Source organism: Pelodiscus sinensis, chromosome 18 (assembly GCF_052426305.1).
Source record: "Pelodiscus sinensis isolate ZL-2025 chromosome 18, ASM5242630v1, whole genome shotgun sequence".
Taxonomy (NCBI): domain Eukaryota; kingdom Metazoa; phylum Chordata; order Testudines; family Trionychidae; genus Pelodiscus; species Pelodiscus sinensis.
Window position 1 is genome coordinate 2,699,637 of NC_143069.1, and position 27,982 is coordinate 2,727,618.

A 27,982-nucleotide genomic window follows, 5' to 3' on the forward strand; every position below is an offset into this window, starting at 1 on the left:
GGCTGCCAGTTCCGCTGGGCCAGGCTGCTCCTCGCCGGAGGGGCTGCCCCCGGCCTTGCCCGTGTTGGCCATGGCGCCGTCTGGGCTCGCCGTCTCCTACGGGCAAACGGGCGGGGGAACAGGGAGGCAAAGCTGCCAAATCCGGGGGCAGAACGTAGCTTGGTCTGAACCCTGGGGGCAGCCCAGAGCTACGGGGGTTCGGGTGGCTGGGGGAGGGGGAGACTTGCAGGCCCCTCTGTCCGTGGCCTGCGGTCCCCTGGGCGGCACAGCTCTGCCCCTCCAACAACGGCGGCTGGCACCGGTCCTGGGACGCCCCGTGGCCCCCGCCTGGGCGCTGGGCACCTGGGCTGGCCGCTCAGACCCGTTGGGCTTGGCCGTGGAGCGCAGGGAGCCGGGGGGGTGGGGCAGGGCCCTGGCCTGGTCTCCGCAGGGGCCCAGCGCCTCGGCTCTGCCCCAGCAGCGGGAGGGGGCCGTTTCTCTCTGTGCGGATGCGCCTGGGTCCCCAGAAGCGGGCAGGGTGGGGGGGGCTTTGAGCGAGGTTTGGGGTTTGCTGGTGGCTGGCTCTGCCCTCGGGACTCTCCTTGCACCGACGGCCCTGCCGTGCCGCCTCCCCCCGCTCTCACTTCCCTGCGGCCTGGTGGGAGCGCAGCCCTGTGGGGCGCCGGCCGGGGGGAGCTGCCCCCCCCAGGCCCTGCCCGCCAGCGTCCCTCCTGTGCCTTTAAGCGCAGCCGGCTGGAAGGGATGGCCGGGTCCCACCCGGGGCTGCACACACCCACCCACACACTCCCAGGGCCGCTGATGTCCGAGGCTGCAGCCAATGGCTGGGGAGCGCCTGCCCCTTTCGGCTCAGGGCTAGGAGCTGCCAGTGCCTCAGCCTCCTTCTCCCAGCCGGCTGCAGGGCTCGCCAGCCAGGGCAGCGCGGTGGGCGCACCGGAGAGCCGGGACCGCGGGCGGGCAGCTCCCAGGTAAGGCGCGGCGCGGGGCCGGCTGCCGCCTTGTGCCCAGCGGGGCCGGCTCTGGCGGGGGCTGCCCGGGCGGCTCCTGTTCCGAAAGAAAGTTTCCAGGCTGCTCCGGGTTGGCAGTGCCAGGCCGCGTGGGTGGGGGGGGCTGTGCCCGGGGAGCCGGGCTGAGACCGGTCGTGCTCGCTGCATGCCAGGACAGGGAGCTGCCCAGTGGGGTTTGCTCGCCGGGCCGGGGTCAGCGCCTGCCAGGAGAGCAGCTTCCCCGGGCACAAACTGCGCTGCCAGCTGCCCCGGCCGGGCGCTGCTGCTGGCTGGGTCCCAGCTCTGCCAGCGGAGTCTCCCTGCTGCTGGAGGAGCTGGTGGAGACGAGGCGCCCGCAGTCTGCTGCTGGGCTTGGGGGGCTCTTAGCACCCGTTGGCTCAGCCCAGCAGTGCTTGGCACAGGCGTGAGCGGCAGGGCAGGGCGGGCCTCAGCTGTGGCAGAGTGCCAGGCTGCCAGGGCAGGAAGTGCCCAGCCCGGGAGGGGCCCGGTCAGCTACCACCAGCCGGTCACAACGGTCAGTCTCCGGCCAGCCGGGTTTGCCCCCTGGCAGTCCTGGGGGCAGGGCATGGGGCCCCTGTCCCCCAGCTCAGCGTGGGTCCCAGCATCGCCGCTGCCAGGGAGGGGGTGGGCGGCCACTCTGCCATCGTGGCTGCGTCCCCGTGCGAAGCAGGCGTGCAAACAGCCACTGGTGCAAGCGGCTGCACGGCGTCGGGACACAGGCTGGGCGGGGTGTGTGGCTGGGCCAGGGGGCCAGGCAGCTGCCCCACGAGCAGTCTCTGCCGGCTCCCGCACCAGTTCCGGGGGGGGGGGGGGGCAGCAGGCCACTCAGGGCCCACTGGAGGCAAGGAGGGTGGGGCGTTCCCCTTGCTTGGCCGCCCCGGGGCAGCGGGGCTCCCCACGCAGGAAGCCAGGCATCCGCAGGGGCTGGGTGGCTGCCCGCCCGGGGCAGCTGGGTCTCAGCCAGGGCTCCGGGTGTGACACTGCGGCGGGGGGGGGGGGGGTGCCCCGGGTCTGTCCACTCACAGCAGTGCCTCAGTCCCCAGGGGCTGCCAGCGGATCGGGGGGGAGCTTTGCTCTGTGCCTGGAACTGCGCCAGGAGGGGGGGGTTTCTCTTCTGCCCCCTCCCACTCACCGGTGCCCCAGGCTGGGGACAACCTGGCTCCCCTTTCTCTCCTGGGCTCGCGCTGCCCTGCTGCCAGCCTGGCCCAAGCCACGGGGCTGGGCATGGCCTGCTGTCATTGGGCCGAGCCGAGACACCAGAGCCAGCGGGTTCCACTGGCCTTTGCCCCCACCCTGGCTCGGGGCCGGATTCTCCCTCTGCCCCCCGAGTCCGGGGACGCCACCAGGGACTTCCAGACTCTGGCTCTGGGGAGAAAAGACTCTGAGCGTGGCCAGAGCCCCCCCACCTGCCTCCGCGGCCCCTTCCCCTCCGGCCAGACCCCCGCAAGGGCCAGGCAGGCAGGTGGTGCCGGGAGCCCGGCCTGGGGGAGTTAACGGGAGACAGGGCGGCGGGAGCCGGGAGGGGAACTGGCCCCCGGCGGCTGAGGGGGGCTACTGTGGTAACTCGGCTCCGCCGGGGGCTGCTGCTGCGGTGAGGTCCCCGGGCCCCTCTCCTTGCCCGGCGGGTGGCGCTCGGCTGGCTCTGGGGGCAGCCCGGGGACCCCTGCAGGCTAGAGACGAGGCCCCTAACCGGGCTTTTCTGGGACCTGGCACCTGCCAAGCGCCCCTCCTGGCACCCGGCCAAACTTCGGGCGAGGCCCCCAAGGCCCACGAGTTACCCCAGGCCCGGGGAACTCCGCCTCTGCGCCTGGGGCTCATGCCAGCCGGGCTGTGCCAGCTGGGGTCACGCGCCTGCCCACCACGCTGCCTGGCGCGAGGCCAGACCTGCGAGCGGGCTGGCGGGGACTTCCCGGGGCAGGGGCCTTTTATAACGGGCAGGCTGAGGATTTCGCGCCTCCCCCGGACGCTGCAGCTGGCACAGGGAGTGGGGCAGAACATCACCCCATGCCCAGCGCCGCTGGAGGGCAGGCTGGGCCCTTGGGCCTGGCCCCGGCAGCCCAGCCCCCTGCAAACCGGGCACCACAGTCTCTGACTTTAGCCCCGGAGCGCTGGGCCCGGGCTGTCTCCTCCCTGCCTGGCCGGCTGCCCCAGGAGCCAGGGGACCTGTGGGGCGCCCCGTGCGCTCTCCCCCCACCCCCACGCCCTGCCAGGCAGCACCAGGATGTGCGCTGGGACTCTAGCACAGGAAATCACTTCTCAAACTCCTGCCTTTCACATCCTGCCCCCCCCCGGCCCCGCTTCCTCCGGGAAGCAAACGGACACGTTTCTTTTGCCCTTTTGGCCGGCGACGCAGCCTCCCGGGAGTGGGGCAGGGGGACCCCGAGGGGAAACTGGTGCCAGCCTCCTGTCCCGGCAGAGTGGGGGCGCTGGTCAGCGGCGGGGTGAGGGGCAGTCTCTGGGGATGGGCCAGCAGCTGGGGAGCTTAGGACGGGAGTCTCCTAGCAGCAGTGCACAGCAGGGACGTAGGGCCTGCCCCCCTGGCCGGGCAAAGAGACTCCACCTGGGCATGGGGGAGAGCAGCTCTGCCCCCAGCAGGCCCCAGAGGCCTGGATTCAATCACTGGCTAATTAACACCTCTGCTTAATTGGCTTAATTTGGTTTAAAACAAACCAAAGGGAGTATTTCTTCAGGCAACCTGTGGAACTCCTTGCTGGAGGAGGCCATGAAGACCAGGACTTTAACAGGGCTCAAAAAGAACTAGATAATTCATGGAGGTACTGCCGGGGCCAGGTCGTGCTGCGCATTAGCTCGAAGCCCAGGGCTGTGCAGATTGGTCAGCACCCCAGAGGCTACTGGGGTGAGGGAGGAAGGCTTCCCCTTGCCCACCCCACAGCCTGGCTGGGCCCCCTGCAGGGCCAGGCTCTCTCCGCACTGGTACTGCAGGACAGACGTGCGGTGCTGCAGGAAGGGTTCCTCGGCCAAACCCCACAGAGCACCTGGTGCGGCCAGGAGTGCGCCAGGGCAATTCCCGGGGAGCTCTCTAGCCTGGGTTGGGGGGCACTGGCAGTAGTGCGCTATGGGGTCCGTGTCCTCGCCTGGCTTTGCTGCTAACCCACCGGCTCCCCTGGGCCTACGGCCTCCCCCCGGCGAACCCCTGTGCCCACGGGCCGGCCTCCCCCCGGCGAACCCCTGCACCCACAGGCCGGCCTCCCCCCCAGCTAACCCCTGCGCCCACGGGCCGGCCTCCCCCCGGCGAACCCCTGCGCCCACGGGCCGGCCTCCCCCCCAGCTAACCCCTGCGCCCACAGGCCGGCCTCCCCCCGGCGAACCCCTGTGCCCACGGGCCGGCCTCCCCCCGGCGAACCCCTGTGCCCATGGGCCGGCCTCCCCCCGGCGAACCCCTGCACCCACAGGCCGGCCTCCCCCCCAGCTAACCCCTGCGCCCACGGGCCGGCCTCCCCCCGGCGAACCCCTGTGCCCACAGGCCGGCCTCCCCCCGGCGAACCCCTGCGCCCACGGGCCGGCCTCCCCCCCAGCTAACCCCTGCGCCCACGGGCCGGCCTCCCCCCCAGCTAACCCCTGCGCCCACAGGCCGGCCTCCCCCCGGCGAACCCCTGCGCCCACGGGCCGGCCTCCCCCCAGCTAACCCCTGCGCCCACGGGCCGGCCTCCCCCCGGCTAACCCCTGCGCCCACAGGCCGGCCTCCCCCCGGCTAACCCCTGCGCCCACAGGCCGGCCTCCCCCCGGCTAACCCCTGCGCCCACAGGCCGGCCTCCCCCCGGCGAACCCCTGCGCCCACGGGCCGGCCTCCCCCCAGCGAACCCCTGTGCCCACGGGCCGGCCTCCCCCCGGCTAACCCCTGTGCCCACGGGCCGGCCTCCCGCCGGGTATCCAGCTGTGGGGCTAGGCTGCACACAGGACTTGCCGGGCGGCCGTGGTGGCTGCTGGCCATCGAGGTGCCGGGCCAGGCCGGGCGGACGGGACAGAATTAGAAAGGGGAAGCTGGAGCAGGGTGGAGCTGCCGAGGCTCTGGCAGGAACTGGGACCTCTGGAGACGCTCGGCCTGGAGCCGAGCTGAGCTGCCCCCGGGGGCCTGCGCCTCCCGCCAGCCAGGCACTGTGGGAAGAGGAGGCCTTGGCCTGCTATTCCCCCCCCCCCCCCCGTCCCGGAGGCAGCCGGTTCCTCCACCGACGGCCCCTGGCCTGGGAGACGCGGCCGCACTCAGCGCTGGCCCCTCCCCTGCTTCGACCCCGCAGGCTGTCCCCAAATGCGTCTGTCCGTCCGTCTGTCCCTGGTGCACCCCCCACCCTTCCATCCCCATGGGAGACCTGCAGGCTGTCCCCACGTCTGTCCGTCCGTCTGTGTGTCCCTGGTGCCCTCCCAGCCTTGCAGGCCCCATCCTTATGGGCAACAGGCTGGCTACTCCAGACTGTGTCTGTCCGTCTGTCCCTGCCTGCACCCCCAGCCTTCCATCCCCTGTTCTGCAAGGAAACCCGCTGCTGACCCCCAAAGGTTTCTGCCGTCCTTCCCCACCCGTGCCCCTCACTGCTGCGTCTGGGCGCCTGCCTTCCCGCTGCCCCAGCCCTTGGATGGAGGCTGCCTTGGGGGCGTGGGGAGCAGGGCTGTGAGCTGGGGGAGGGGGACCCGTCAGGCCGGGCCCCCCAATGGTCGGTGGAAGCGTGGGGCCCGTGGGGCCGGGGTCTGGTCGGCAGGGAGGGCTGCGGTAAAACAGGAGCTCAAGGTGTTGTTGGTCTTCGGGGCCTTTTCAGCTTTTCAGCCCAAATGTGAGAGTTTGGAGCTTTGTCCGAATTCTTTGGGGTGCCCCTGGCCCCCTCCTCCCCCACCCCCGGGAGCGTGTTCTGCTGAGCCTGTGAAATGCTCGGCATTCTCCGCTCCTGGCGCTCGGGGAAGAGCCGTGGTGCCCAGCGGGGACAGGCGAACAAGCCGCTGCTTGTCTTGCTCCTGAGTGGGCCGAATGCTCGGACTCCTAGCGGGCCCCAGGGTGAGGGGAGGCAGCCGGGGGCCGTCCCGGGCCTGGCTTGGAACCAGGGGGCTGCAGGGGAGGTGGAATTGAAGCCCAGGCCGGTATCACCTTGCAGTGTTCCTGCTAAGCCGGGCGCTTGGGTGGCCACCCTGCTGATTAGCAGAGCACTCACAGCTAGGTTCGTGGTTGTCTGGGTGGTGCACATCCACACTTGCCTTGGTGCACAGAACAAAATGTATTCCACACAAGGGCAGAGACAATGACAGGGAACATTGTCACCCTGTGCCCAGCATCCCCTCCCCCCCGCCACTCCTCTGAGGCGAGGATCTGGGCTTGCTGGCATCAGACGAGGCTACAGGAGGCCATGGAGGCTGAAGGACGGGGACTCAGGCCCCTCGGCCCTAGTACATCCCATGACCAGTTCCCTCCCCTCAGTCTGCCATGGCCGGTGGGTCCCCAGCCCCGGGAGCTGCTAGCCTGTCTCCCAAGCGGGGGCTGGACAGCCCCCAGCCCGGCAGGTCTCTGGGCACCACGGAGCTGCACCTAGGAACAGGCGCTGCCAGCGCGGGGTCCCAGGGGCTGGGCCTCAGCTCAGCCCAGGCACGAGGCTGTGTGGGAGCTGCTGGCTCTGGACCCAGGCGCGGAAGCGCCGCGGCGCCCTCTCTCCGGTCCCAGGGAGCCCGACTCCAGCAGCGTCTGGCAGGGGCCGTTTCTCGCTCTCCCGGCTGCCGCTGTCCCAGCGTGTGCACGCGTCTCCGCCGCGGGGCTGTGCACGACTGTCGTGTAAACACCCCCTCGTGCACGGCCGCGTGTAAGCTCCCAACTGGGCGAGAGGCACCCACAGCTGCCGCTCCCCCCATCTCCACCTGCGGCTCCCCCCAGCCCCAGCTGCGGGTTGCAGGGTGTTCCCGTGCGGGCTGGCTCCGGCAAAGAGCACGCGCCCCAGGGGTTAATGCCCTGTAAGGACACCACTTCACTCCCGCCCCTGCGGTTCGTGCGTCTGATCCCTCTGCAGGGGTCCCTGTGCGGGGCAGCCCCTGCACTGAGCCTGGGCCTGGGGGGCAGGGCGGGGGTTCGCTTGGCTCCTCCTCGCTGCAGCCCCTCGGGCCCGGAGCCCCTGGCCAGGCACCCTGCCCTGGCAAAAGCGATTCCCAAACGCGGCCAGCTGGGTTAGTCCCCGGGACCGGGGGCACGTTCCAGGCAGCCTGTGCGGGGAACGCCAGGCAGGCACCTCCAGCTTCGCCTCAGCACCAGCTGCGCTCCCCACCAGGCTGAGCCGGGGGCGGGAGCCCCCCGGCCCTGCACCCCATCCGCAGCCGGACATGCCCGTAGAGTGGAAGGTTTTATTGGTGCTCCGGGACACAGCGCAGCAGGGGGGTCTGGGTGTGCCATGGGGGGGGGCTGTCTGCTCCGTGACCCGGGATCCCCCCACGCTGAGCTGTGAGATTCCCACTGACCCCGCCACATGGGGATTGGCCCAGTCCCGGCCTGGACAGGTAACAAGGCTCTTCCCAGGGGGGAGACAAGGGGCGGGGGAGACGGACGCCTGGCTGGGGGGCAGCGCCGGGGAGCTGGGCGGTTTTGCTGGGGGAAAACATGAAAACAGGAGACTAAGCCGAGTGCTGGGGGTCAGGGGCCTGCAGACCCCGCCCCAAAGGGTGTGGGGCTGCCAGCTGTGACGGCGCGTTGGGGTTCCCCGCCTCCTGCACCCCAGAAAGGGCACGAACAGACTGCACCAGCCAGTAGAACAGGGGAGTTTATTGCCTCTCCAGGATACAGCCCAGCGCAGCTGTCACCAGGTTCCAGGGCAGGCCTAGGATGCCTCAGCCCCCCTTGAGATGGGGGGGGTCTCGGCTTCTAAACCCCCCAGCCTGTTGCTGAGGCTGCTTCCTCCATCCTCCCAGACAGACACTCACTCCCTCTCCTCCAGCCCTGCCCCCAGCCAGGGCAGCATCCACCTTCCTTTGTCCCTCTCCATGGGGGGGGTAGCTGGTCAGACAGGTTGAGAGACCCCTTTGCATAATGACTCATCCTGTTTTGCTGGGTCGTGGTACCCACGGCAGCCAGTGGGGTTGCCCCAGAGCCAGCAGCATGGAAACCAGCCAGGTACCCCCACTGCGTCACACCAGCCCCTGACTCTGTATGTCCACACCACTGGGCTGTGTCCTGGAGAAGCAAGAACCCCTCCCCGTTCTACTGGCTGGCGGGGTCTCATCTTGCTGCAGACAGGGTGCAGGATCGGGGGGGTCCCAGACCCCCGAGTCCTGCCCGCCAGACCCCGCTGCCCCCTCCGAGCCGGGCCCAGACCCCCGAGTCCTGCCCCCCGGACCGGCCGGACCCCCTGCCCCCTCCGAGCCGGGCCCAGACCCCCGAGTCCTGCCCCCCAGACCAGCCGGTCCCCGCTGCCCCCTCCGAACTGGGCCCAGACCCCCGAGTCCTGCCCCCTGGACCGGCCGGACCCCACTGCCCCCTCCGAGCCGGGCCCAGACCCCCGAGTCCTGCCCCCCAGACCGGCCGGACCCCGCTGCCCTCCCCGAACTGGGCCCAGACCCCCGAGTCCTGCCCCCTGGACCGGCCGGACCCCACTGCCCCCTCCGAGCCGGGCCCAGACCCCCGAGTCCTGCCCCCCAGACCAGCCGGTCCCCGCTGCCCCCTCCGAACTGGGCCCAGACCCCCGAGTCCTGCCCCCTGGACCGGCCGGACCCCACTGCCCCCTCCGAGCCGGGCCCAGACCCCCGAGTCCTGCCCCCCAGACCAGCCGGTCCCCGCTGCCCCCTCCGAACTGGGCCCAGACCCCCGAGTCCTGCCCCCTGGACCGGCCGGACCCCACTGCCCCCTCCGAGCCGGGCCCAGACCCCCGAGTCCTGCCCCCCAGACCGGCTGGTCCCCCTGTCCCCTCCGAGCCAGGCCCAGACCCCCGAGTCCTGCCCTCCAGACCAGCCGGTCCCCCTGCCCCCTCCGAGCTGGGCCCAGACCCCCGAGTCCTGCCCCCCGGACCAGCCGGTCCCCCTGCCCCCTCCGAGCTGGGCCCAGACCCCCGAGTCCTGCCCCCCGGACCAGCCGGTCCCCCTGCCCCCTCCGAGCTGGGCCCAGACCCCCGAGTCCTGCCCCCCGGACCAGCCGGTCCCCCTGCCCCCTCCGAGCTGTGCCCAGACCCCCGAGTCCTGCCCCCTGGACCGGCCGGACCCCTTCCTCCTCCGAGCCGGGCCCAGACCCCCGAGTCCTGCCCCCCAGACCAGCCGGTCCCTCTGGCCCCTCCGAGCCGGGCCCAGACCCCCGAGTCCTGCCCCCTGGACCGGCCGGACCGCACTGCCCCCTCCGAGCCAGGCCCAGACCCCCGAGTCCTGCCCCCCAGACCGGCCGGTCCCTCTGGCCCCTCCGAGCCGGGCCCAGACCCCCGAGTCCTGCCCCCCGGACCAGCCGGTCCCCCTGCCCCCTCCGAGCCGGGCCCAGACCCCCGAGTCCTGCCCCCCGGCCCGGCCGGACCCTGCTGCCCTCCCCGAACTGGCCCTGCCCAGGTGGAGAAGGGTCGCGGAGCCGCTGCTGTGCGGGGACTTTGTTCGGGGTCCGGGGCGGCGCTGCCCGGAATGCCAGCTATGCCAGGGCCCATTGTTCCCGGGGCCGGGAATGCGAGAGGGCAGCCAGTGACCTTTCCAGGGACGGGCCCCGCGGCCCGGGCGTGGGAATGAAATGCCACCCGGGCCCCGTGCAGGGACGCGTGCCTGACGCCAGGCTGCCCGAGGCAGGGGCGACGGGGCCTCCCCATGTGGGGCAGCGGGCCGCGGGGAGGTGCCGAATGGGGAATTCTCTATGGGTCAAGGGGCGTCGGTGCAAGTCACTGGGAACCACACACAGGGAGAGCTGGGGGTCTACTGTGGCTCGGGGAGGGCAGTGGGGACCAGTGGTTAGAGCAGGGAGGTTGGGCGACAGGACCCTGGGTTCTATTGTGGCTCGGGGAGGGCAGTGGGGACCAGTGGTTAGAGCTGGGGGGGGCAGGACCCCGGGTTCTATCCCAGCCCTGGGAGGGGCATGCGGGGGGGACTGGTTAGGGGAGCAGGACGTTGCCTTCCACAGCATCCTCCCCCCCCACTGGCGTTGCCTCCAGGGGGTCTGTGAGCCATAGACCTAGTCGAGGGCAGCTGGCAGCACGGCCCCTTGGACCAGCTGGAGAAGGGCCGTGGGGCTGCGCTGGGTTTGGGACGTGCCCGAGACCCCTCATGCCGGGGGACAAGTCAGGCCCTGCTGGGCCACTGGCTCCCGCCCTGGGTAGGGGCCCCTCCAGCAGCGTCTTTCTTCCCAGCTCTAGCTGGACCTTGGGGGTGAGGGCACAGCCTGAGCCTGACCGGGCAGGCCTCCCTGCACGGGATCCATGGGTCCATGCCCTGAGCAGTCCCCAGAGCACACCCGCGAGGGCACCGTGCCCATAGGGGGCTGGGCTGGTGGGCGCAGCAGCTGCTGTTCTTTAGGGGGTGGCACCGGTGAGATCCAAGGGCCACGAGAACAGCAGCACCCACGGGTGCGGCCTGTGATGTTGGGCGTATCCCAGAAAGCTCCAGCTCCCGGAATCCCGGGATCTCTCGGTTTTCGTTTGACGCGCGCCTGGCCCCCGGCTCGCCTGGCGGCAGGGGAGGTGGAACGGGTGGCCAAGTGGCTCAGAGCCGATTTCGGCATTGGGAGAGGGGAGATGTAGGAGCACAAGCTGGGATCTTTGAGCCCTGCGGGGGGCCGGCCATGTGGCCCCGGAGCCAGGCGGGGCACCGGCTCTTGGGAGAAAGCCCGTGTATTTAACAGCTCTCCAAGTGGTGGGTGGGTTCCACAGACCTCCCCCTGTATTAGCGGGGTGGGGCTTGGACTCACTTTCCTGCTGGCCCGACGGATGGTTGGTGGCCCTGGCCGTTAGGTGGAAAATCCATTTCCGCTCCTGCTGGCTGGAATACATGGGCCCTGCCGGGTGCATTGGGGGTCGCGCTGGCTCCTGAGGCCAGGGTTGCCAGCTGTCCGGTATTGACCCGGACAGTCCAGCATTTTCGCCTTCTGTCCAGTAAAAAAAATTCAGAGAATACCAGACACCTAAAATGTCCGGTATTTTCTGATTTTTTCCCTGCGAAAATACTGGATACCTGGCAACCCTACACACACTCAGCAACCAGGCCCAGACCCCGGTCCCCTGGACCACCTGTTTACCTGATTCCACAGGGGAGCTGTCTTCTGGCTCTGATACAGAAAACAAGATGGCAGCCCACAAAAAGCCTGAAAGGCCTTTCTTAAAGGGGCCATGCTGGGTTTTTTAATTATTTTTTTTGCTTAATAACTCTCGGGGATCCTTTTTTCCCCCCGTTTTTTTGGGGGGGCGGTGTTCAGTATTTTTGGTTAAACCATCTGGCAACCCTACCTGAGGCTGGCCAGGGCTGGGGGACGGAAGGGGCCGTTCCATCGCAGGGCAGGTGGCCGAGGGTGGGACGGAATGGCCTAGTGGCGGTGGTCCCCCGAGGCCTCACGGCCACGTGGTGCTTTGGGGCATGGCTGGGCTCAGCGCGGCTGGAGGTGGCACCCACCCCACATGCCACACAGGGGGGGGCCTAATATGGGCTGTGCCCAAAAGGGAGGCGGGGCTGGGAATCAGGGCCTGGACTGGCCCTGCCAGGAGCCAGCCAGGATGCGAGAGCCCCTGCCAGAATCCGGGGTGCTGTCTGGAAACCCCCCAGAGCCAGCATCTCGCCCTGGGAGCAGGGGAACCCCGGCTCCGTGAGGAACCCCGCAGCCTCTTCTCGCCAGGGCTCTGTTCATGCTGCTCTTCTCCCTGGCAGGCGCGGAGAGAGGCGGGGAGAGCCATGCTGTGAGCCCAGAAGGCCAGTCTGCCGTGAGTAGCCTCCAGCGTGCCCGCCCCGGCTGCTTTACGCATGGATTCCGGGGCACGGAGTCGGGGGCACCCCAGGGGCTGGGAGCTGCAGGCCAGCTACCGGGTGCACCGGGGCACAGCCCCGGCTGGACGCCCTACGGTGGGAATGAATGGGAACAGAAGCCAGAGCTTTGGGGAGGGAACCAAGCCCAGTTTCAGCCTGTGCTCTGGACCTGAGCACCAGCAGACGGGAGGCCGGGCTAGATGGGCCCCTGGTCTGATCGCACTCCCAATCCCCCCACCAGAGAGCGGGCGGTCCCCAGGAGTCACCCTTTCTCCTTGGGGCATAGCTCAGCTTGTGGGGCAATTACCCCCCCTCCTATTTTGGGGTCAGTCGGGACCCTGGCGGGGAGATTCCGGAGCGGGGGACCCTTGTTGCACCCGGGCAGGTCAAGGGCACTGTCGGGGCTGGAGGCAGAGGCTTTGCTGTCACCCTGGCGCATTCGGACCTCCCACGTGCAGAGCGAGTATGGCAGTCGAACGGCCGGCCGGTCGAGGGGATAACAGCCTACCACTGCTGCAGAAGGATGGAGCAATTCCCGTACCTTGCCGGGGGGAAATTTCTGCTGAGCAGTGGCAGGTCCCAGGGCCCCGCTAGCACCCTGCGGGGGGAGGGGAGGCAGCATATTTAGCCCTGTGTTTGTGATGGGGGGGGAGCTTGGGGGAGGTGCTGGCCCCAGGCTGATTCCTGCATTTTCTCCCCGCGCCCCCCCAGGCAGCAGAAGAAAAGGAGAAGCGGCCTGCGCAGCCCCAGCCCGTGCCCGGACCCCGGCCACTCCTGACCCCTGAGGAAGCCAGCGACGCCGAGAGAGCTGTAAGGCTGGGCCGGGCCGGGCTGGGCTGAGGGGGGCAGAAGCAGGTGGCAGGACGAAGGCGGGGGCCAGCAACGGCAGCCAGCCTGTCCCGCCTGGACACAGCTTTGCAAGGCCTTTCCCTGTTAGCCGGGCTGGTCCTGCGGGTCCGCGGCTCCCTGAGCCCACGGCTGGGGTAGGGCCCCGCTGTGCTGGGAGCTGGACAGGCGGGTGCCGGAGTGAGGTCACAATGGAGGAACCCCCAGCCCCTTGGGGTTCCCACGGCTCTCGCTGGGCGAAGGTGCCTCCCCAATGGAGTTTGTCCCATGAGCACGTCCCCGTCCAGGCTGGACTGGGTCCTGTGCTGGGCAGCAGCCCTCGCGCCCGGGCTGGTGCGACCGTCCCCAGCGAAGCTCAGATGTGGATCGGCAGCAGCCGAGGTGCATTGTCAGTCAAGAGCTGCGAGGCCCTCGCCTGGCCGCCGCTCACAGCAGGTTGGCCGAACGCCCCGGGGGGCCCCAGCAGGAGACTTTAGCAACACAAGCCCAGAGCCACCCCCCCAGCTCCAAATACAGCAGCGATGCACCCGCACGAGCAGAACCAGCCACTCCCCAGCGTCCCTTAGCCCCCTCCCTGGGCCCACGCGGCACCCGAGTCGGTGCCCGCACAGAGCAGGGGCGGCACCCACGATTTGCGTGTTCCTGTCGCAAAGCAGGGACGTCACAGCCCCCCTCCCCTCCCAGAGCCGGGGCAGACCCCCAGAGTCCTGCCCCCCTCCAGCCCAGGCTGCAGCCCCTGCCCAGCTCCCAGCGCTCTCTGCCCCATCTGCCCCCGCAGGCCCAGAAGGAGAAGCTCCATGCAGAGCTGAAGCGGGTCTTGCAGCGGAAAGGCGAGAGCCAGCCCAGCGCCGCGGCGCCAGAAAGGCCCCCCACCCCCGCGATGGAGCCCCGGGCCAGGGTGATGGAGGTGAGTGATGAACCCTGCCTAGCCTGCCCCCCTCCCGCTCCCGGGCCCCCCCCCCCCCACAACAGTAACACGCCCCAGGCCTCTGTCCCGGGGCGGCATCTGCCGACCACTTTCAGGCTGGGGGGGGGGGTGTCGCCCGAGGGCCTCCGGAGCCTCTGCTGGAGACCTCCTGCTGCAGCCCGGCCCCTCCCAGCCATCTGCCCCACCCCATCATCTCCCCCTGGAGACTTGTGTGCCCACCCAGGGCCAGCCGCTCCCTCCGCCCAGTGACGCTGCAGCCCCGGGGGGCCCCGGCACTGAGCCCGGCCCCCCTCACCGGCTCTCTCCCCGCAGGAGGCCAAGGCGTCGGAGCTGGTGGAGATCATCCTGGAGACGGAGGCCAAGGCCGGGCTCAGCGGGCTCAGCGTGGCGGGCGGGGGCAGGGAGGGGCTCTTCGTCTCCGACGTGCTGGGCGAGTCCCCCGCCGCCAAGGCCCTGAGCCTGAAGGAAGGTGGGTGGCGTCGGGGGGGGGGGGGCCGGGGACGCGGGCTCAGCTCCCAGCCCTGCCACTAGCTCCCTCCCCGGCACGTCTCGGGCACCCGCTCTGGGAACTGGGGAGCCCGGCCCAGTGTGCGCTGGGAATCCACCGGGACGGGGGGGCCTGGGAGGGCCTGTCCGGGGCAGGGGGGGCTGTGGAGGGCCTGCTGGGGGTAGGGGGGGCTGTGGAGGGCCTTTCTGGGGGAGGGGAGCCCTGGGAGGATCTGGTGGGGATAGGGGGGCCCTGGTGGGGGTAGGGGGGCCCTGGGAGGACCTGGTGGGAGTAGGGGGGCCCTGGTGGGGGTAGGGGAGCCCTGGGAGGACCTGGTGGAAGTAGGGGGGCCCTGGTGGAGGTAGGGGGGCCCTGGTGGGGGTAGGGGGGCCCTGAGAGGACCTCATGGGAGTAGGGGGGCCCTGGTGGGGGTGGGGGGCCCTAGGAGGACCTGGTGGGAGTAGGGGGGGCCTGGTGGAGGTAGGGGGCCCTGGGAGGACCTGGTGGGGGTGGGGGGGCCCTGGGAGGCCCTGGTGGGGGTAGGGGGACCCAGTTAGGGAGAGGCTAAAGCTGCAGCGTGTCGCCAGCTGCCCCCACCAAGCGGCTCCCTTGTCCTGCCCTGCATTGCCCCAGCTGGCAGGGCAGCGGGCCCAGAGCCAGGTGTGCTGAGCCCGGGGCGGAGGCAGCAGGGGGTGTGGCCGGGGGGACAGCCGGGCGACCAGGGGGCTCTGCTTTCCAAAGGAACGCCAGCCAATTTCCTGGCTTCTCTCTGGGGCCAGACTGTCCACCCACCAGGGATCCAACCCCCAGCGATCTGGCCCTTACCACTGAGCCATGCTCCCTCTCCGGCCTGGAGAAGGGCATCACGTCCTGGCCGCGCCCCCCGGGCCACGCGCAGCCCCCGCGAGAAGTCCAGCCCGCAGCTTCTGCTGCCCTGTCGGCCTGGCTCCTCAACTCCCCCCCCACCCCGCAGGCGACCAGCTCCTGAGCGCCAGGGTGTCCTTCGAGAACGTCCGCTACGAAGACGCCGTGCGGATCCTGCAGTGTGCCGAGCCCTACAAGGTCTCCTTCTGCCTGAAGCGCACCGTGCCCCGGTCGGACGTCCCCGGGGGCCCCGCCGTGGGGGGCCTGGACGTGAAGGGGCCCCAGGCGAAGATGGCCAGGCTGGTACGTGGCGCCATCGCTCGGACACGGGTTTGATGCGGGGACCGGGGGCAGCGCGTCCCTTCCTTTGCTCTAGAACCGGGCGGCCTTGTCGGAGCCGCAGCCGGATCGCTTGGGTCTGATTCTCACACGCTCCCTTCCTGCTCGGAGGGGAGGGGGCTGTACGGGCCCCTGGTGTCAGAGTGACCTCAGCGCTGCTCTAGTTCGGGCTTCACCTTGGGGGTGGGGAATAGCCCCAGCACAGTGAGCTCAGGCCACGCCCCCTATGGACTCTGGGGGCGGGGAATAGCCACAGCGCAGTGAGCTCTGACCATGCCCCCTATGGATCCTGGGGGCGGGGAATAGCCACAGCGCAGTGAGCTCTGACCATGCCCCCTATGGATCCTGGGGGCGGGGAATAGCCACAGCGCAGTGAGCTCAGGCCACGCCCCCTACGGGCCCTGGAGGCGGGGAATAGCCCCAGCACAGTGAGCTCAGGCCACGCCCCCTACGGGCCCTGGGGGCGGGGAATAGCCACAGCGCAGTGAGCTCAGGCCACGCCCCCTACAGGCCCTGGAGGTGGGGAATAGCCACAGCACAGTGAGCTCAGGCCACGCCCCCTACGGGCCCTGGAGGCGGGGAATAGCCCCAGCACAGTGAGCTCAGGCCACGCCCCCTATGGACTCTGGGGGTGGGGAATAGCCACAGCACAGTGAGCTCAGGCCACGCCCCCTACGGGCCCTGGGGGCGGGGAATAGCCACAGCACAGTGAGCTCAGGCCACGCCCCCTACACGCCCTGGGGGCAGGGAATAGCCACAGCACAGTGAGCTCAGGCCACGCCCCCTATGGGCCCAGGGGGCGGGGCATAGCCCCAGCGCCGTGAGCCCTGGCCACGTGGGAAGACAGGTGCCAAGCGGGCAGCGTGGCGAGGCGGGCACGTGGGCGGGGCCCTGACTCACAGGGCTGTGCTCTCTCTCCCCCCAGAGCATGCGGAGCCTGGTGCCCCTGAGGAAGGCGGGGAAGGGCCCGGGGCTGGAGGCGGCCCTGGCCGGCAGCGCGGAGCCGGCGGCGGCCCCGGTGGACGTGGAATTCTCCTGGCCCAAGTTCGCCAGGCTGAGGAAGGCCAAGAGCGCCGGCGAGGCGAGAGCCGCCCTGCCCGGCCTGGCCGCCCCGCTCCCCGCCTCCCAAGCCAAGCGCCGGAGGCTCAGGTTCCCCCGGCTGCGGGTGAAGGAGGCGGCCGGCCAGGGGACGCTGGAGGGAGGGGAGGCAGGGCCCAAGGCCAAGGCCCCCCCCTTCGCAGCCTCTTTCTTCAAGGCCCAAAGGCCCATGGAGGGGCCCGCGGAGCTGGAGCTCAAGTTCAAGGCCCCCCAGGTGGAACTGGACCTCCCCAAAGCGGCGGCTGGCCTGGCTGCCCCAGAGCCCCCCGGCAAAGGGGAGGGGGTCCGGCTCCAGCTGCCGGTGCTCGGGGGGGCCGCCCGGCAGGGCCTGGAGGGGAAGCTGGCGGTGCCCCGGGTCGGGCTGGCCCTGCCAACGGCGGAGCGGGACGCGGCGAGGCCCCAGGAGGAGCCCCCCGCCGGCCTCCACCTGCCCTCGGTGGAGATAGCCGCCCCCAAAGTGGAGCTGGATTTGAGCCTTCCCAAAGGGGAGGCCGAGGGGCCGGAGGGGAGGCCCAGAGCTGGCGTGAAGCTGCCGTCCCTCGACATCGGGGTGCGCCCGGTGGAGGTGGAGCTCCCCCTGCCCGGGGGGAAGGCGGGGGCCGAAGGGGGAGCAGAGCCGGCCGCGGCTGCGCGGCAGCTCCCCGACGTGACTGTGAAGCTCCCCAGGTTCGGCCTGGCCCCGCAGGGGGGCGCGGCGGAGAGGGAGCCCCAGGCGGACGGGAAGGTGGGGAAGGCCGAGCGGGGGAGCCCCGAGTTGAAGGCGAGGGGCCCCAAGATCAAGCTGCCGAGCTTCGGGCTCTCCCTGCGGGAACACAAGCCCGAGGCGGCCGCCAAGGCGAAGGAGCCGGCCGCGGACGCGCAGGGGAGATTCCCTGGGCTGAAGGTGCCCTCCGTCGACCTCTCTGTGCCCAAGGCCAAGATGGAGCTGGCGGGGCTCGCCGGCGAGGGGAAGGCCAAAGCCCCCGCTGGGGAGGCGCCGGAGGGTCCCGAGTTCAAGTTCCAAGTGCCTCAGGTGTCGCTTCCCAAGTTGGACCTCTCGGGCGCGGCCGGGAGAGCAGAGAGCAAGGCCCAGGCGCCTTCGCCCACAGCCCCGGAGGCCGGCGGCCTGGAGCTCCCGGCTGGGAGGCTCAGCCTGCCCCGGCTGGATATCTCGGTGCCGGGGATTACGCCGCTCAGCCGGGAGCTGCCAGAGGCCGAGCCCGGCACGGAGAAGCCAAAGCTCCAGGCGAGGCTGCTCCCCGGCAAAGCCGAGGCAAAGAGGCTGGAGGCGGAGGGGCCAGCAGCCCCCACCAGGCTGAGTTTCCCCTCCGTCAAGCTGCCGTCCCTGGATATCGACATGCCCAAGGTTGGCGTGGATCTGGACCTGCCGGCGGCCACGCCTGGCCGGGAGGGGGAACTCGGGGCAGGCCTGAAGGAACGTGAGCAGACGCCCCAGGAGCCCCTCCTAAAGCTGGGGGCCATTTGCAAGGACTTGCAGGTGGAGATCGACATGCCGGGCCCCCCGGGCAGGGCCCTCCCTGCGCCACCGGCCGAGCGCCCGGACCTCAGTGGGGCGGTGGCCAGGCATCCCAAGGTGGACATTTCGTTCGGGGGGCTGGAGCTGGAGGGAGCGGGGCCGGAAGGGAAGGGCAAAGCGGAGAGGAAGTTCCCAAAGGTCGGCCTGGAACTCCCGAGCCCCGAAGTCGGGACCCTGGAGGCCAAAGTGAAGCTGCCCTCGGTTGAAATTTCGGCGCCCACGCTCCCGGAGGTGACCATCGAGGCCGGCCTCCCCGCGGAGCTGCCGGCCGCCAGCGGGAAAGCGCCGGAGCCCGATGCCAAGCTGAAATCGCCCAAATTTTCTTTCCCCAAGTTCAGCATCTCCGGCCCAAAGGGGAGGCGAGGGGGCCCGGAGGCTGCAGCGGAGCTGGAGGCGGAAACCGCGGAAGCCAGCGGCAAAGGGGTGAAGCTGAAGATGCCGAAATTTGGCCTCTCGTTCTCCAGGGCGAAGGCGGGGGCGGACGCGGGCGGGGCCAGGCTCTTGGCGGAGGGGGAGGGGAAGTCTCCCAAGGGGAAGGCAGAGATCCCGGGCCCCCCCATTGAGACGGGCGCCTCCGACGGCCACGCAAAGCTGCCCTCCGTGAAAGTCCCCGCGGTCGACATCTCTGCGCCCAACGTGGGGGTGGACATCGGCCTGCCCAAGGGGAAGGGGGACGCCTGGGGAGACGGGGTCCCGCCGCCGGACATAAGCATCGAGGGCCCAGATGTGACGCTGAAGATGCCGAAATTTTCGCTGCCCAAATTTGGGGGCAAGAGCAAAGAGGAGGCACTGGAGCCGGAGCCAGAGCCCCGCGAGGGGGAAGCGAAAGGCAGAGCCGAGGCAGAGCCGGATGGGAAAGCCAAGGGCAAGGAGGCCAAGATGAAGATGCCCAAGTTCAAAATGCCCTCCGTGGGCATTGCCAAGAGAGAGGGGGAGGTGCCCGGGCCCAGCGTGGCAGCTCTGGCGCTCGCCGAGAAAGCAGCCGGGAGCCCGGAGAAGGCAAAAGGGCCCTTTGTGAAGATGCCGACGCTGCAGATCTCCTCCCCCAAGGTGGGGCTGGACACAGAAGCCCACGAGAGAGGCGCCCACAGCCCTGCCCTCGAGATGAAAGTGCCCCAGGTGGAGCTGCCGGTGTTTGGAGCCAAGGCGGAGAAGGCTGGCGTGGCGGCGGCCGAGCGACCGGACAGCCCCGGTGCCCGGCTGCGAGCGGGCCTGGTGAGGATGCCCGCGCTGGAGATCTCTGTGCCTCAGCAGGCGCCTTCCTTGCAAATCTCTGTTCCCAGCGGGCGAGCCGAGGGGGAGCCGGGCACGGGCGTCTCGGAGGGGCGCGAAGGACACGTGAAGATCCCCAAGGCGCCTTCCCTCGGCATCTCGGCGCCCGCGCTGGACCTGGACCTCCGCCTGCCCAAAGCCAGCGTGCCGGAGCCGGGCCAGCTGCCAGAGGGGGGTGCCGCCCTGGAGAAAGCAGAGAGCAAGATGAAATTGCCCCAGGTGGAGCTGCCCCGATGCAGGGCAGAGGCTTTGCTGGGGGCAGGCGTGGACAGAGAGCGGGGTGGCACCGAGGCAGAAATGCACCTTCTCCAAGGGGAAAAGCCCAAAGGGCCTTCCAGGCAGGAGCAGAAAATAGCCCTGGAGCTGGAAGGGGACAAATCCGCCCCCGATGCCGCCGAAGGCTCCCTGCAAGGCTCCAAGTTCCGGGTGCCCAGAGTAGACATTTCCTTATCCAGAGCCAGGCTGTCGGACGCCGAGGGGCCTCTGGCCGCGGGGGAGAGCGCCCTGCAGGGCCTGGAAGAAGCCGAGGGCAAATTTAAGCTGCCGGCGGTTGGGCTCCCTACCTTTTCCACCCCCAAAGCGAAAGCCGCGGAGGTGGGAATTGGCGTTGGCTTCGGCCGCGGGCGAGATGCCGCCCTGGACGCGTCCGGGCTGCAGGGGAAAATGCCCAAAGTCGAAGTGAGCGGCCCAAAGATGAAGCTGCCGAAATTCGGGGGAGCCGGTGCTGAGGACCAAGGGGAGGCCGAGAGAGACGCGGCCAAAGCCCCCCAGGTGGAGCTTAAACCCCCCAGGCTCTGGGGCAGCCCCGAGAGCCCGGGCGGCGAAGGGAGGGGGAAAGACGCCCAGCTCCAAATGCCGTCAGTGCCCATCGGCTTCACGGTGGGCAAGGCAGAGGGGGCCGCCAGGACAGAGGACTTGGAGGGCAGGTTCAAAGTGAAGATGCCCTCGTTCGGGATTCCCAGAGCCGGGGCTGAGGCCAAAAGGGGCGAGTCCGGGACAGACACCCAGCCCCTGTGCCCCATGGCCGAGACAGTGGACTTCTCCTTTCAAGTGCCCCAGCTGGCCATCCCGGACGTGGGGTTCTCGGTGGGCCCGGGAGACGCCGGGGCGGGGAGAGAGGCCAGGGTGAGGGGCAAGGAACCAGCAGGTGCTGCAGAGGAGGGGGATGTGGGAGGGTTCGCGGCCAGGCTGAAGAGGCTGCCGTTCGGGCTCTCGGGGCCCGAGGGAGATGAGGGGGCGGGCGGGGAGAAATCCCTGTTCCAGGTGCCAGACCTGGAGCTCTCCGCCCCGAGCGCCAAGGCGGAGGGCGAAGGTGAGAGGGGCCGGAGCAGCGGGGCCCGCGCGGGGCAGGGCGAGGCGCCAGACGCCGAGGGGCGGAAGAAACACAGAATGAAGCTGCCCAAGTTCGGCTTGGCCCTGCCCAAGGCCGGCGGGGAGGCCGAGGCCCGGGAGGCGGACGGCAGGGTCAGGGTGCCCAAGGCGAAAAAGGGATTTGCGCTGGGGAGGGCCAAGGGGGCGGGGGCGGAAGCGTCCTCGGGGCTCTTGGAAGCTGACGGCGAGGCGGCTGCCGGCTCCCTGGAGGAGGAGGGGGGCCGCAAGGCCAAGTCGCCCACGATCAAGCTGAGACCCGGCTTCGGGCTCTCGCTCTCCAAGCCCAAAGCCGTCAACGGGGAGCTGGAGTCCCCGGGCGCGGGGGAGGAGGAGCCAGAGAGCGGCTCCACGCTCAAGCTACCCAAGCTGGGCTTCTCCAAGCCCGAAGGCCCGGCCCTCCACGGGAGGGGGTCAGCGTCCCCGGTCGACGGGCCGGGGGCCGAGCCGTCGCTGCCGAACGGCTCCCAGGGCGGCGCGGCCAAGCCGGGCAAGGTCCGCCTGCCCCAGCTGGAGCTCTCCTCCCCGTACAAGGCCCCGGAGGCAGACCCCGAGCTGAGCCTCCGCCTGGTGAGCACGGAGGAGGCGCCCGCCAGCACCTTCGCAGCCCTCAAGGCGGCCAAGTTCAAGCCCCCCAAGATCACCTTCTCGGGCTTCAGGAAGAAGGACGCGGAGCCGGCCGGGGGCGTGGTCGCGTCGGCCGCCAGGACCGAGCTGGCTTTGCTGGAGGGGGACCCCGGGCCTAAGCTGGAGACGCCCAAGATCTCCCTGGGCTTCACCTCCAAGTCGAAGGGGGAATACGACGTGCAGCGGGGCCAGGAGGCCGGCCCCCGGGGCGAGCTGGATGGCAGCGAGAAATCCCCCAAGTTCAAGTTCCCCAAGCTGGCCCTGAGCCCCAAAAGCAGAGGGGGGCTGGAAGCCGCCTGTGAGCCGCAGGAGAGGGGGGGTATGACCCAGGAGGGCGTGGGGGCGCTGGAGGGGTTCAAGATTCGGGCGCCCAAGCTGGGTTTCTCCCCTCAGCCGGAGGAGCAGGGGGGCCACGTGAAGGTGGTGGGGAAATCATCCGCCATCTGAGGCCGGGCCGGGGCAGCAGAGAGACGGGAGCTGCGCTGGCTGGTGTCTGTACAGGTCTGTGCCCGGGTGCGAAAGCCGCGCTGGGCAGGGTGCGGAAAGGGGGGGGCAGCCGTTCTAATCCCCAGCTCCAGTATGGGGCCCCCCGACTCCGCCCCAAGGAGGGGGCCGCGTGAACCTTCTTGGGGCAAGAAGAATTGTTTTGTTGGAAATAATGTGAATACATAACACAGCTCCTCCTCGGGTTTTTACAGTTTAATAAGCAGGGCCTTTGACCCGGCGCCCGTGCCGCCCCGGCTCGCCGCCTCGCGGGAACCGGGGGTGCCACAGCGCGGAGGGGGCTCCCGATGACTTGGTTTTAACTTTAACTGTGTTTCTCTGGGGGGAGGGGGGCTGCTCCATTTCTATGTTCTTGCAAACTAACGCAAACTAGGAAAATAAAGCAACCGTGGCCTTCCTGCCAGCGAGCGGTGCCTTCTTCCAGCAGAGCCTGGCATGCCGGCGGCACGGAGAATTAGGGGGTGTGAACTGGGCCGGGCCCAGGGTGAGGAATTTCCAGGAATGGGCCGGAGGGGAGTGTGGTGCCTGGCTCCAGCCGGAGGAAGGGGCCTTTGGGGACAGCAGCCTGTCGTCCCAGGTGGCGTTTAACCTCGAGTTCGGAGCAGCCTGGCCGGGCCAGCTCCGCTCGGCTTGCCCTGAAACGCCCGACCCCTGACCGAGTGGCCAGAGGGTTCTCCCCTGGAAGCTGGTTTAAAAATAACCGGCCGTCCCAGGAAGCGACTTTGCCAGGCTGGTGACATGCCTGCCGGGCGGTGATGGTCACGGCTCTTCGCCCCAGCGTAGGCCGGCGGCTGGCCTTATGCTGAGCAAAGATGCAGCGTTTCTTTTGGGCTGGGGCACGGTTCCGACCCTTCCTGGGGAGGCCAGGACCCGTCCCACACAGCATGAGATGCCCCTGGCCCTACAGAGCTTGCTGTGAACAAGGAGGAGACAGTCGGAGAGAGTTTGATCAACCCAAGAGAGATCCAGTGACATGCCCAAGCTCATGCAGGCAGTCGGTAGCAGAGCGGGGCAAGGCCCCGGGGTTTCCCGAGTGCTGTACTCACACAGTCCGCTTGTCCGTCCTTGGGCAGGAACCCCCTCTCCAGTGAGACAGCCCTTTCTCGGGGATCCCATTCCAGTGCGGTGACCCGCTCCTGGGGGGTCCACCCCTCTGCCGCTCGGGGCCTTCAGCTGCCTGCCTCTGCCACTCCCTCTGGACCCCCAGGGGCTCCACTCCCAGAAGGACCAGCGCCCCCCTGTTCTCTAGACCAGAGCGACTCCCCGCCAGCCCCAAACAGGAGGCTTATTGAGCGTTGAACGCAGCAGCGGATCCCTCAGGCCAGTCGCCTGGGCACTCGGCCCACACGTCTGAGTCTCCTCTGCAGCCGGCTGAGTCCTGCCTGCCCTGCCCTGTCCCGAACAGCCCAACCGTCCCCCGCAACAGCCCCTCCCCAGCCACTGTCTCTCCAGATAACAGGGTCCCTGGGCCCCTCTTCTCCGCCTCCCCTCCCCCGTCCCATGTTCTCCCCTCGCTGGGGCCGGCTGGTCGCAGGGGTCTCCCCTCTGCATCCCCTTGTCTGTCTCCGGCGGGTACCGGCTGTGTCCTCCGAGCCGGGGGCACCGGAGCACTTACCGGCCGGGCTCCGGTTCTGAGCTGTTCTCTGCAAGGACAAACTCCCCACCTATGTCACATTAACCAGTAACTTTCGGGCACTGAGCGCCCCCTCTGCAGGCAGCCCCCCATTGGACCCCCAAAACTCCCCACTTCCTCACCCCCCAACATCTTCCGGGGGTTCCTTCTCCTCTCTCCGCCCCAGGACCCGCAGCCCTGCTGAGACCCGCCGGGGGCCCGATTCCCTGCTGCCCGGGCTTACGGGGATGCTGAACCCTGCTGGGGGAAGCCAGCGGCCATTCCCGACCCCCCGGGCAAGGGGAACAGGGCCCCTTGGCATCCTTAACGCCACGGCAGAATTCGAGCCGCTCTCTTCAAACGAGCGCAGGGCAGCGGGCGGCCAGGTAGGGCTCCGACCCTGGGAGTTTGTGTCTGCTCTCGCTCCGCCTGAGTAAAACGAACCTGGGAACAGAGCGAGTCCTGGGGGGGGGGGGGGCTCTTTCTTCGGCGGGGGCCAGCCCTCGGCCCGCTGGACGCCCCAAGGAGCTGTCTGGGTGGAATTGCCCACAGCCCTCCCGTCTCCGTGTGTCAGCTGCCACGTGCTGCGGGGCTGCTCGCCAGCCGCGTGTGCCCCTCCGGAGCCCTGCCCGCCCACCTCTCGCACTAGACACAGGCGGGGAATCGGGCAGGGGGCAATTCTGAAAACCTCCACCCCCGAGGCCTGCTCCTGGCCCCGCAGGGAATGGACCCATCTCCCCCGAGGCCCAAGGGAGCCCATCCCCGCGTCCAAAATTCTCCCGGCCTCCCAGCGCGAGGAGGGCCCATCGCTGCCCGAGAGGCTGCCCCCGAGGGAGCGGGCCCCCCCGCCCCGGTGCTGCCCCTGCCCAGAGCTGCAGCACAGAGGGCTGGGCTGAGCCGCTGCCCGGCCTGCCCCTTCGGGAAGACACCGGTGCTGAAATGCTGCCCACCGTGATGCTGACAGGGAGGAGGGGCAGCCCGACCCCAGGGGGGCCGCACACCAGCGGCTGGATGCCCCGTGGGCCTTGCGGCTCCCCGGCAAGCCAGAAAGCAGGTGCTGGGCTGAGGGGAGGCGGGGGCAGCAGGCGGACCCGTGGAGAGGTGGGGGTCCATAGGCCTGATTTAGTACCGCAGGGGCGGACCAGCGGTTCTGAGCTGCCCCATGGCAAACCCTCTGCTCCTGAAACCGTAGGTCCATCCAACCCAGTGTCCTGTCGGCCGACAGCGGCCAAAGCCGGGTGCCTTCCCGTCGCCCGTTCCCAGCCCGACAAACAGAGATAGGACACCCTCCCTGCCCCCCGGCTAACAGCTCCTGATGGACCCAAGCTCCAGGAAGGTAGCTAGCCCTTTTTGGCCTGGGCTGATCTGTCCATCTCCATGTTGCTTGCAGCCTGGACCCAGGACACAGCTCCTGGAGAATAGCCCGATGCAGGGAGAAACGCCGCCCTCCCGATGGTCACCGCCATGGGATTTACCCGCCCCCCTGCCAGCATGGCACAAGCACAAGGGCTTTGGGGGGTTGCTGGGACGCTGGGGGCCGATTTTCCAGGGGAGTGGGGGTGACGCTGGTGTAAAACGGGAGTCATGCCCCCCCGCTCCCCACAACAGAAGCGTCTCAGCCTGGCAACTTCGGAATGCCGGGCACTGTTGCATCGCCGCCGGTTCTGCTGACGGATGGCCGGGATTCTCTCTGCTCTGAGAGCTGGCGCGTCCTTTTGCAAGGAGCCGCTCGCCCCTGCGTTTTGGCGCGCAGCCGGAAGGAGAGGGGGGCAGCGAGGCACAGAACATGGTAACGATCGAGTCGGGAGGGGAATGTTTTGATGTCATAGAGGTTTTGGGGAAGGGCACCTTTGGGGAAGTGGTGAGGAGCTGGTGGAGGAACACGGGGGAGATGGTGGCCATCAAAATCCTGAAGAACGACGCCTACCGGCGCCGGATCATTAAAAACGAGCTGAAGCTGCTGCAGACCATGCGGGACGTGGACTCGGAAGAGTCGCACATTATCCAGTTCCACCGGTTCTTCCACGACGAGGTCAAGTTCTACTTGGTCTTCGAGCTGTTGGAGCAGAACCTCTTTGACTTCCAGAAGGAGAACAACTTCTCCCCACTGCCGGCCAAGCACATCCGGACGGTCACCACCCAGGTGCTCAAAGCCCTGGCCAAGCTGAAGGAACTGTCCATCATCCACACAGATCTCAAGCCCGAGAACATCATGCTGGTGGACCAGATGAGGTTCCCTTTCCGAGTCAAAGTGATCGACTTCGGGTCAGCCAGCATCTTCAGCGAGGTGCGCTACGTCAAGGAGCCGTACATCCAATCCCGCTTCTACCGGGCCCCGGAGATCCTGCTGGGGCTGCCGTTCTGCGAGAAGGTGGACGTGTGGTCTTTGGGCTGCATCATGGCCGAACTGCACCTCGGCTGGCCCCTTTACCCTGGCAACAACGAGTACGACCAGATCCGGTACATCTGCGAGACCCAAGGGATGCCCAAGCCCAGCCTGCTCAACGTCGCCAGGAAAGCTCACCACTTCTTCAAGAGGAGCCAGCACGACGAGCTGGTCCCCCAGTGGCAGCTGAAATCCTCCTGTGAGTACTTGGCAGAGACCCAGGTGAAGTCGGTGGAGAGGAGGAAGTACGTCCTCAAGTCCCTGGAGCAGATGGAGTCGGTGAATGTCCACAAGATGATCTACCCCGACAACGAAGCCCTGGCTGAGCATTTCGACCTGCGGAGCATGGTGGAGCTGATCAAACGGATGCTGACCTGGGATTCGCACGAGAGGATCACGCCCAGCGCCGCCCTGAAGCACCCTTTCATCTCCATGCAGATGCTGAAGCTGAGTTACGAGCTCACCCAGTACTACCGGCTCGCCCTGCGCAGCTTCCAGAAATCCGCCAAGGAGAGCACGGACAAGGAGGAGGCGGCGCATTGCAGCGCCATGGAAGAGGACCCCTTCTACCCGGGCCAGGAGTACTTCAAGGAGGAGCAGCGTCTGCCCGGCCACTCCAGCGTCCAACGGACCATCGACCAGATGGACGATCTGAGCCTCGCCGAGCCAGGCAGGGAGGCTGCCATGGACTTGACAGGAGAAGGCGTCAGGATGGGGGGGTATGACTCCTCCCCTCCCGCTGAAGCGGCCGGCCTGACACTGGGCCACATGGGTGCGCCCAAAGCCGCGTACCAGCACCCCCGGCTAAACCACCAGCAGCACTCGGAGCCGATCCGGCCCTATTACGGGAGCCGGCACAGCAGCACCAAGCAACACAAGCACCCTCACCACAGCAAGTCCGACCCCACTTTTGGGAACTTGATCCTACTGGGACAGCCCTCTCCTGGGGACCCCCTCAACTGGGGAACCGAGAGCAACGCCGACATCTCCCCTGTCGTCTCCTCCCTCCCACAGCCCGGCAGCCCGGACGATCCGAGACATCCACTTCCTCCCACCACTAAGGTACTAGGACAATTCCACTTGGGCTGGGATTTTCTTGGGGTCAGCTGAGCTAGGGTTTGCGCCAAGAGATCAAGATACTTATGGGCAAGGCAGCAGTGCCGGCAGGTCTCCGCCGGGGTCTGGACTAGAGCTGTTAAATATCGGTTAATTGAATAGTCGAGTAACCTCATGAATTCTTATTGGTTAGTCGACTATTCTAGAGTCCCCGGGGGCGGAGCCAGCAGCCAGTGCGCTCCCGCCTCACTTCTGAGAAGCCCCCTGCCAGGTGGGAGCTGGTCCACAAGGGGAGCCAGTTTAAAAACCAGCTCCCCTCGCAGACTGGCTGCCTGTCGCCCATGCTGCTGCCTCTGATACAGAGGCAGCAGCGCGAGGTGGCAGCCGCCCCTGTCCCGGGCGGGTGAACTCCTGGACCTAGCATGAGCCAGAACTAAATGCAGAGCTGCAGTGGGTAGGTCCTGGACCCGGCATGAGCCAGGACTGAGTTGGGCCGATGACCAGCCTGCTAAAAAATTGACTGACCCGTCTCCCATGCTGTGGCTACCTCTTCCCTAGCGCAGTGCTCACAGCTGCAGCATTTTAACTAGAGCAACAAGGAGGCGGAGCCCCACGGAGCCCCTTGTGTCAGTTCACTCTAAGGCAGGGGTGGGGAACCTCAAATCCGGCCCCCTGCTTGCTGGGATCCGGCCCCCAAAGCTCAGCCGCGCCCCCCATCGGAGGAGCTAGTGCAGCGATGCCAGGGCGGGGATGCCCCAGCCAGACCAGCCCGAGCCCCGAGGGAAATCACGCGGCCTTGTCTCCGGAGGGAGGTCCGTGTGGCTCCTGCGGCCCCTGCTTACTGTGCCCTTCTGTCGCCCGCAGCTGCCCGACCCCGAGCCGCAGCTGCCCAGCACCAGCACGTGGCTGCGGGGGGATGACTGGCTGATAGAGCGGAGTGTGGAGAGAGGCCCCCTCAAGAGCACGCTCCACCACGCCCCCGCCAGACACCAGCACTACCTGCAGCACATCGCCAGCCACCACTGAGCCGGGGGCAGCCCGCGGGAGGGGCAGGCAAAGCGGAGCCCCCCCCTTTGCGGAGTCATTTGTAGCCATTGCATGATCCACCCTCCTTCCCTCGCTATCGCTGACCCGCGTCCAACCCGGACTGCCCCACGGCCGGGCCGCGGCGCCAGCCCAGGCCAGAGT

At 68.8% G+C, this 27,982-nt stretch overlaps 2 protein-coding genes across 2 annotated transcripts; both read left to right on the forward strand.

Moving 5' to 3' along the window:
• Window positions 1-771: 771 nt before the first annotated feature.
• Window positions 772-27,795, forward strand: PRX (periaxin). Its single transcript, XM_089769895.1, has 8 exons — window positions 772-965; window positions 11,796-11,848; window positions 12,603-12,701; window positions 13,516-13,644; window positions 13,978-14,134; window positions 15,126-15,319; window positions 16,281-25,141; window positions 27,659-27,795. Exons 4-7 carry the CDS (start codon window positions 13,618-13,620, stop codon window positions 21,681-21,683), a joined length of 5,781 nt encoding a protein of 1,926 aa, XP_089626021.1. The 5' UTR covers window positions 772-965; window positions 11,796-11,848; window positions 12,603-12,701; window positions 13,516-13,617; the 3' UTR covers window positions 21,684-25,141; window positions 27,659-27,795.
• Window positions 25,139-27,820, forward strand: HIPK4 (homeodomain interacting protein kinase 4). The gene is made up of 2 exons (XM_075915567.2): window positions 25,139-26,800; window positions 27,659-27,820. Exons 1-2 carry the CDS (start codon window positions 25,139-25,141, stop codon window positions 27,818-27,820), a joined length of 1,824 nt encoding a protein of 607 aa, XP_075771682.2.
• The last annotated feature ends 162 nt before the right edge of the window (window positions 27,821-27,982 follow it).

Bases quoted from the DNA above. Each gene is read 5' to 3' on its own strand.
- HIPK4 (XM_075915567.2), top strand. From the start codon at position 25,139: ATGGTAACGATCGAGTCGGGAGGGGAATGTTTTGATGTCATAGAGGTT. The intron at 26,801-27,658 runs GTACTAGGACAA...TGTCGCCCGCAG, and splicing joins CACTTCCTCCCACCACTAAG to CTGCCCGACCCCGAGCCGCA.
- PRX (XM_089769895.1), top strand. From the start codon at position 13,618: ATGGAGCCCCGGGCCAGGGTGATGGAG. The intron at 13,645-13,977 runs GTGAGTGATGAA...CTCTCCCCGCAG, and splicing joins CCCGGGCCAGGGTGATGGAG to GAGGCCAAGGCGTCGGAGCT. The intron at 15,320-16,280 runs GTACGTGGCGCC...CTCTCCCCCCAG, and splicing joins AGGCGAAGATGGCCAGGCTG to AGCATGCGGAGCCTGGTGCC.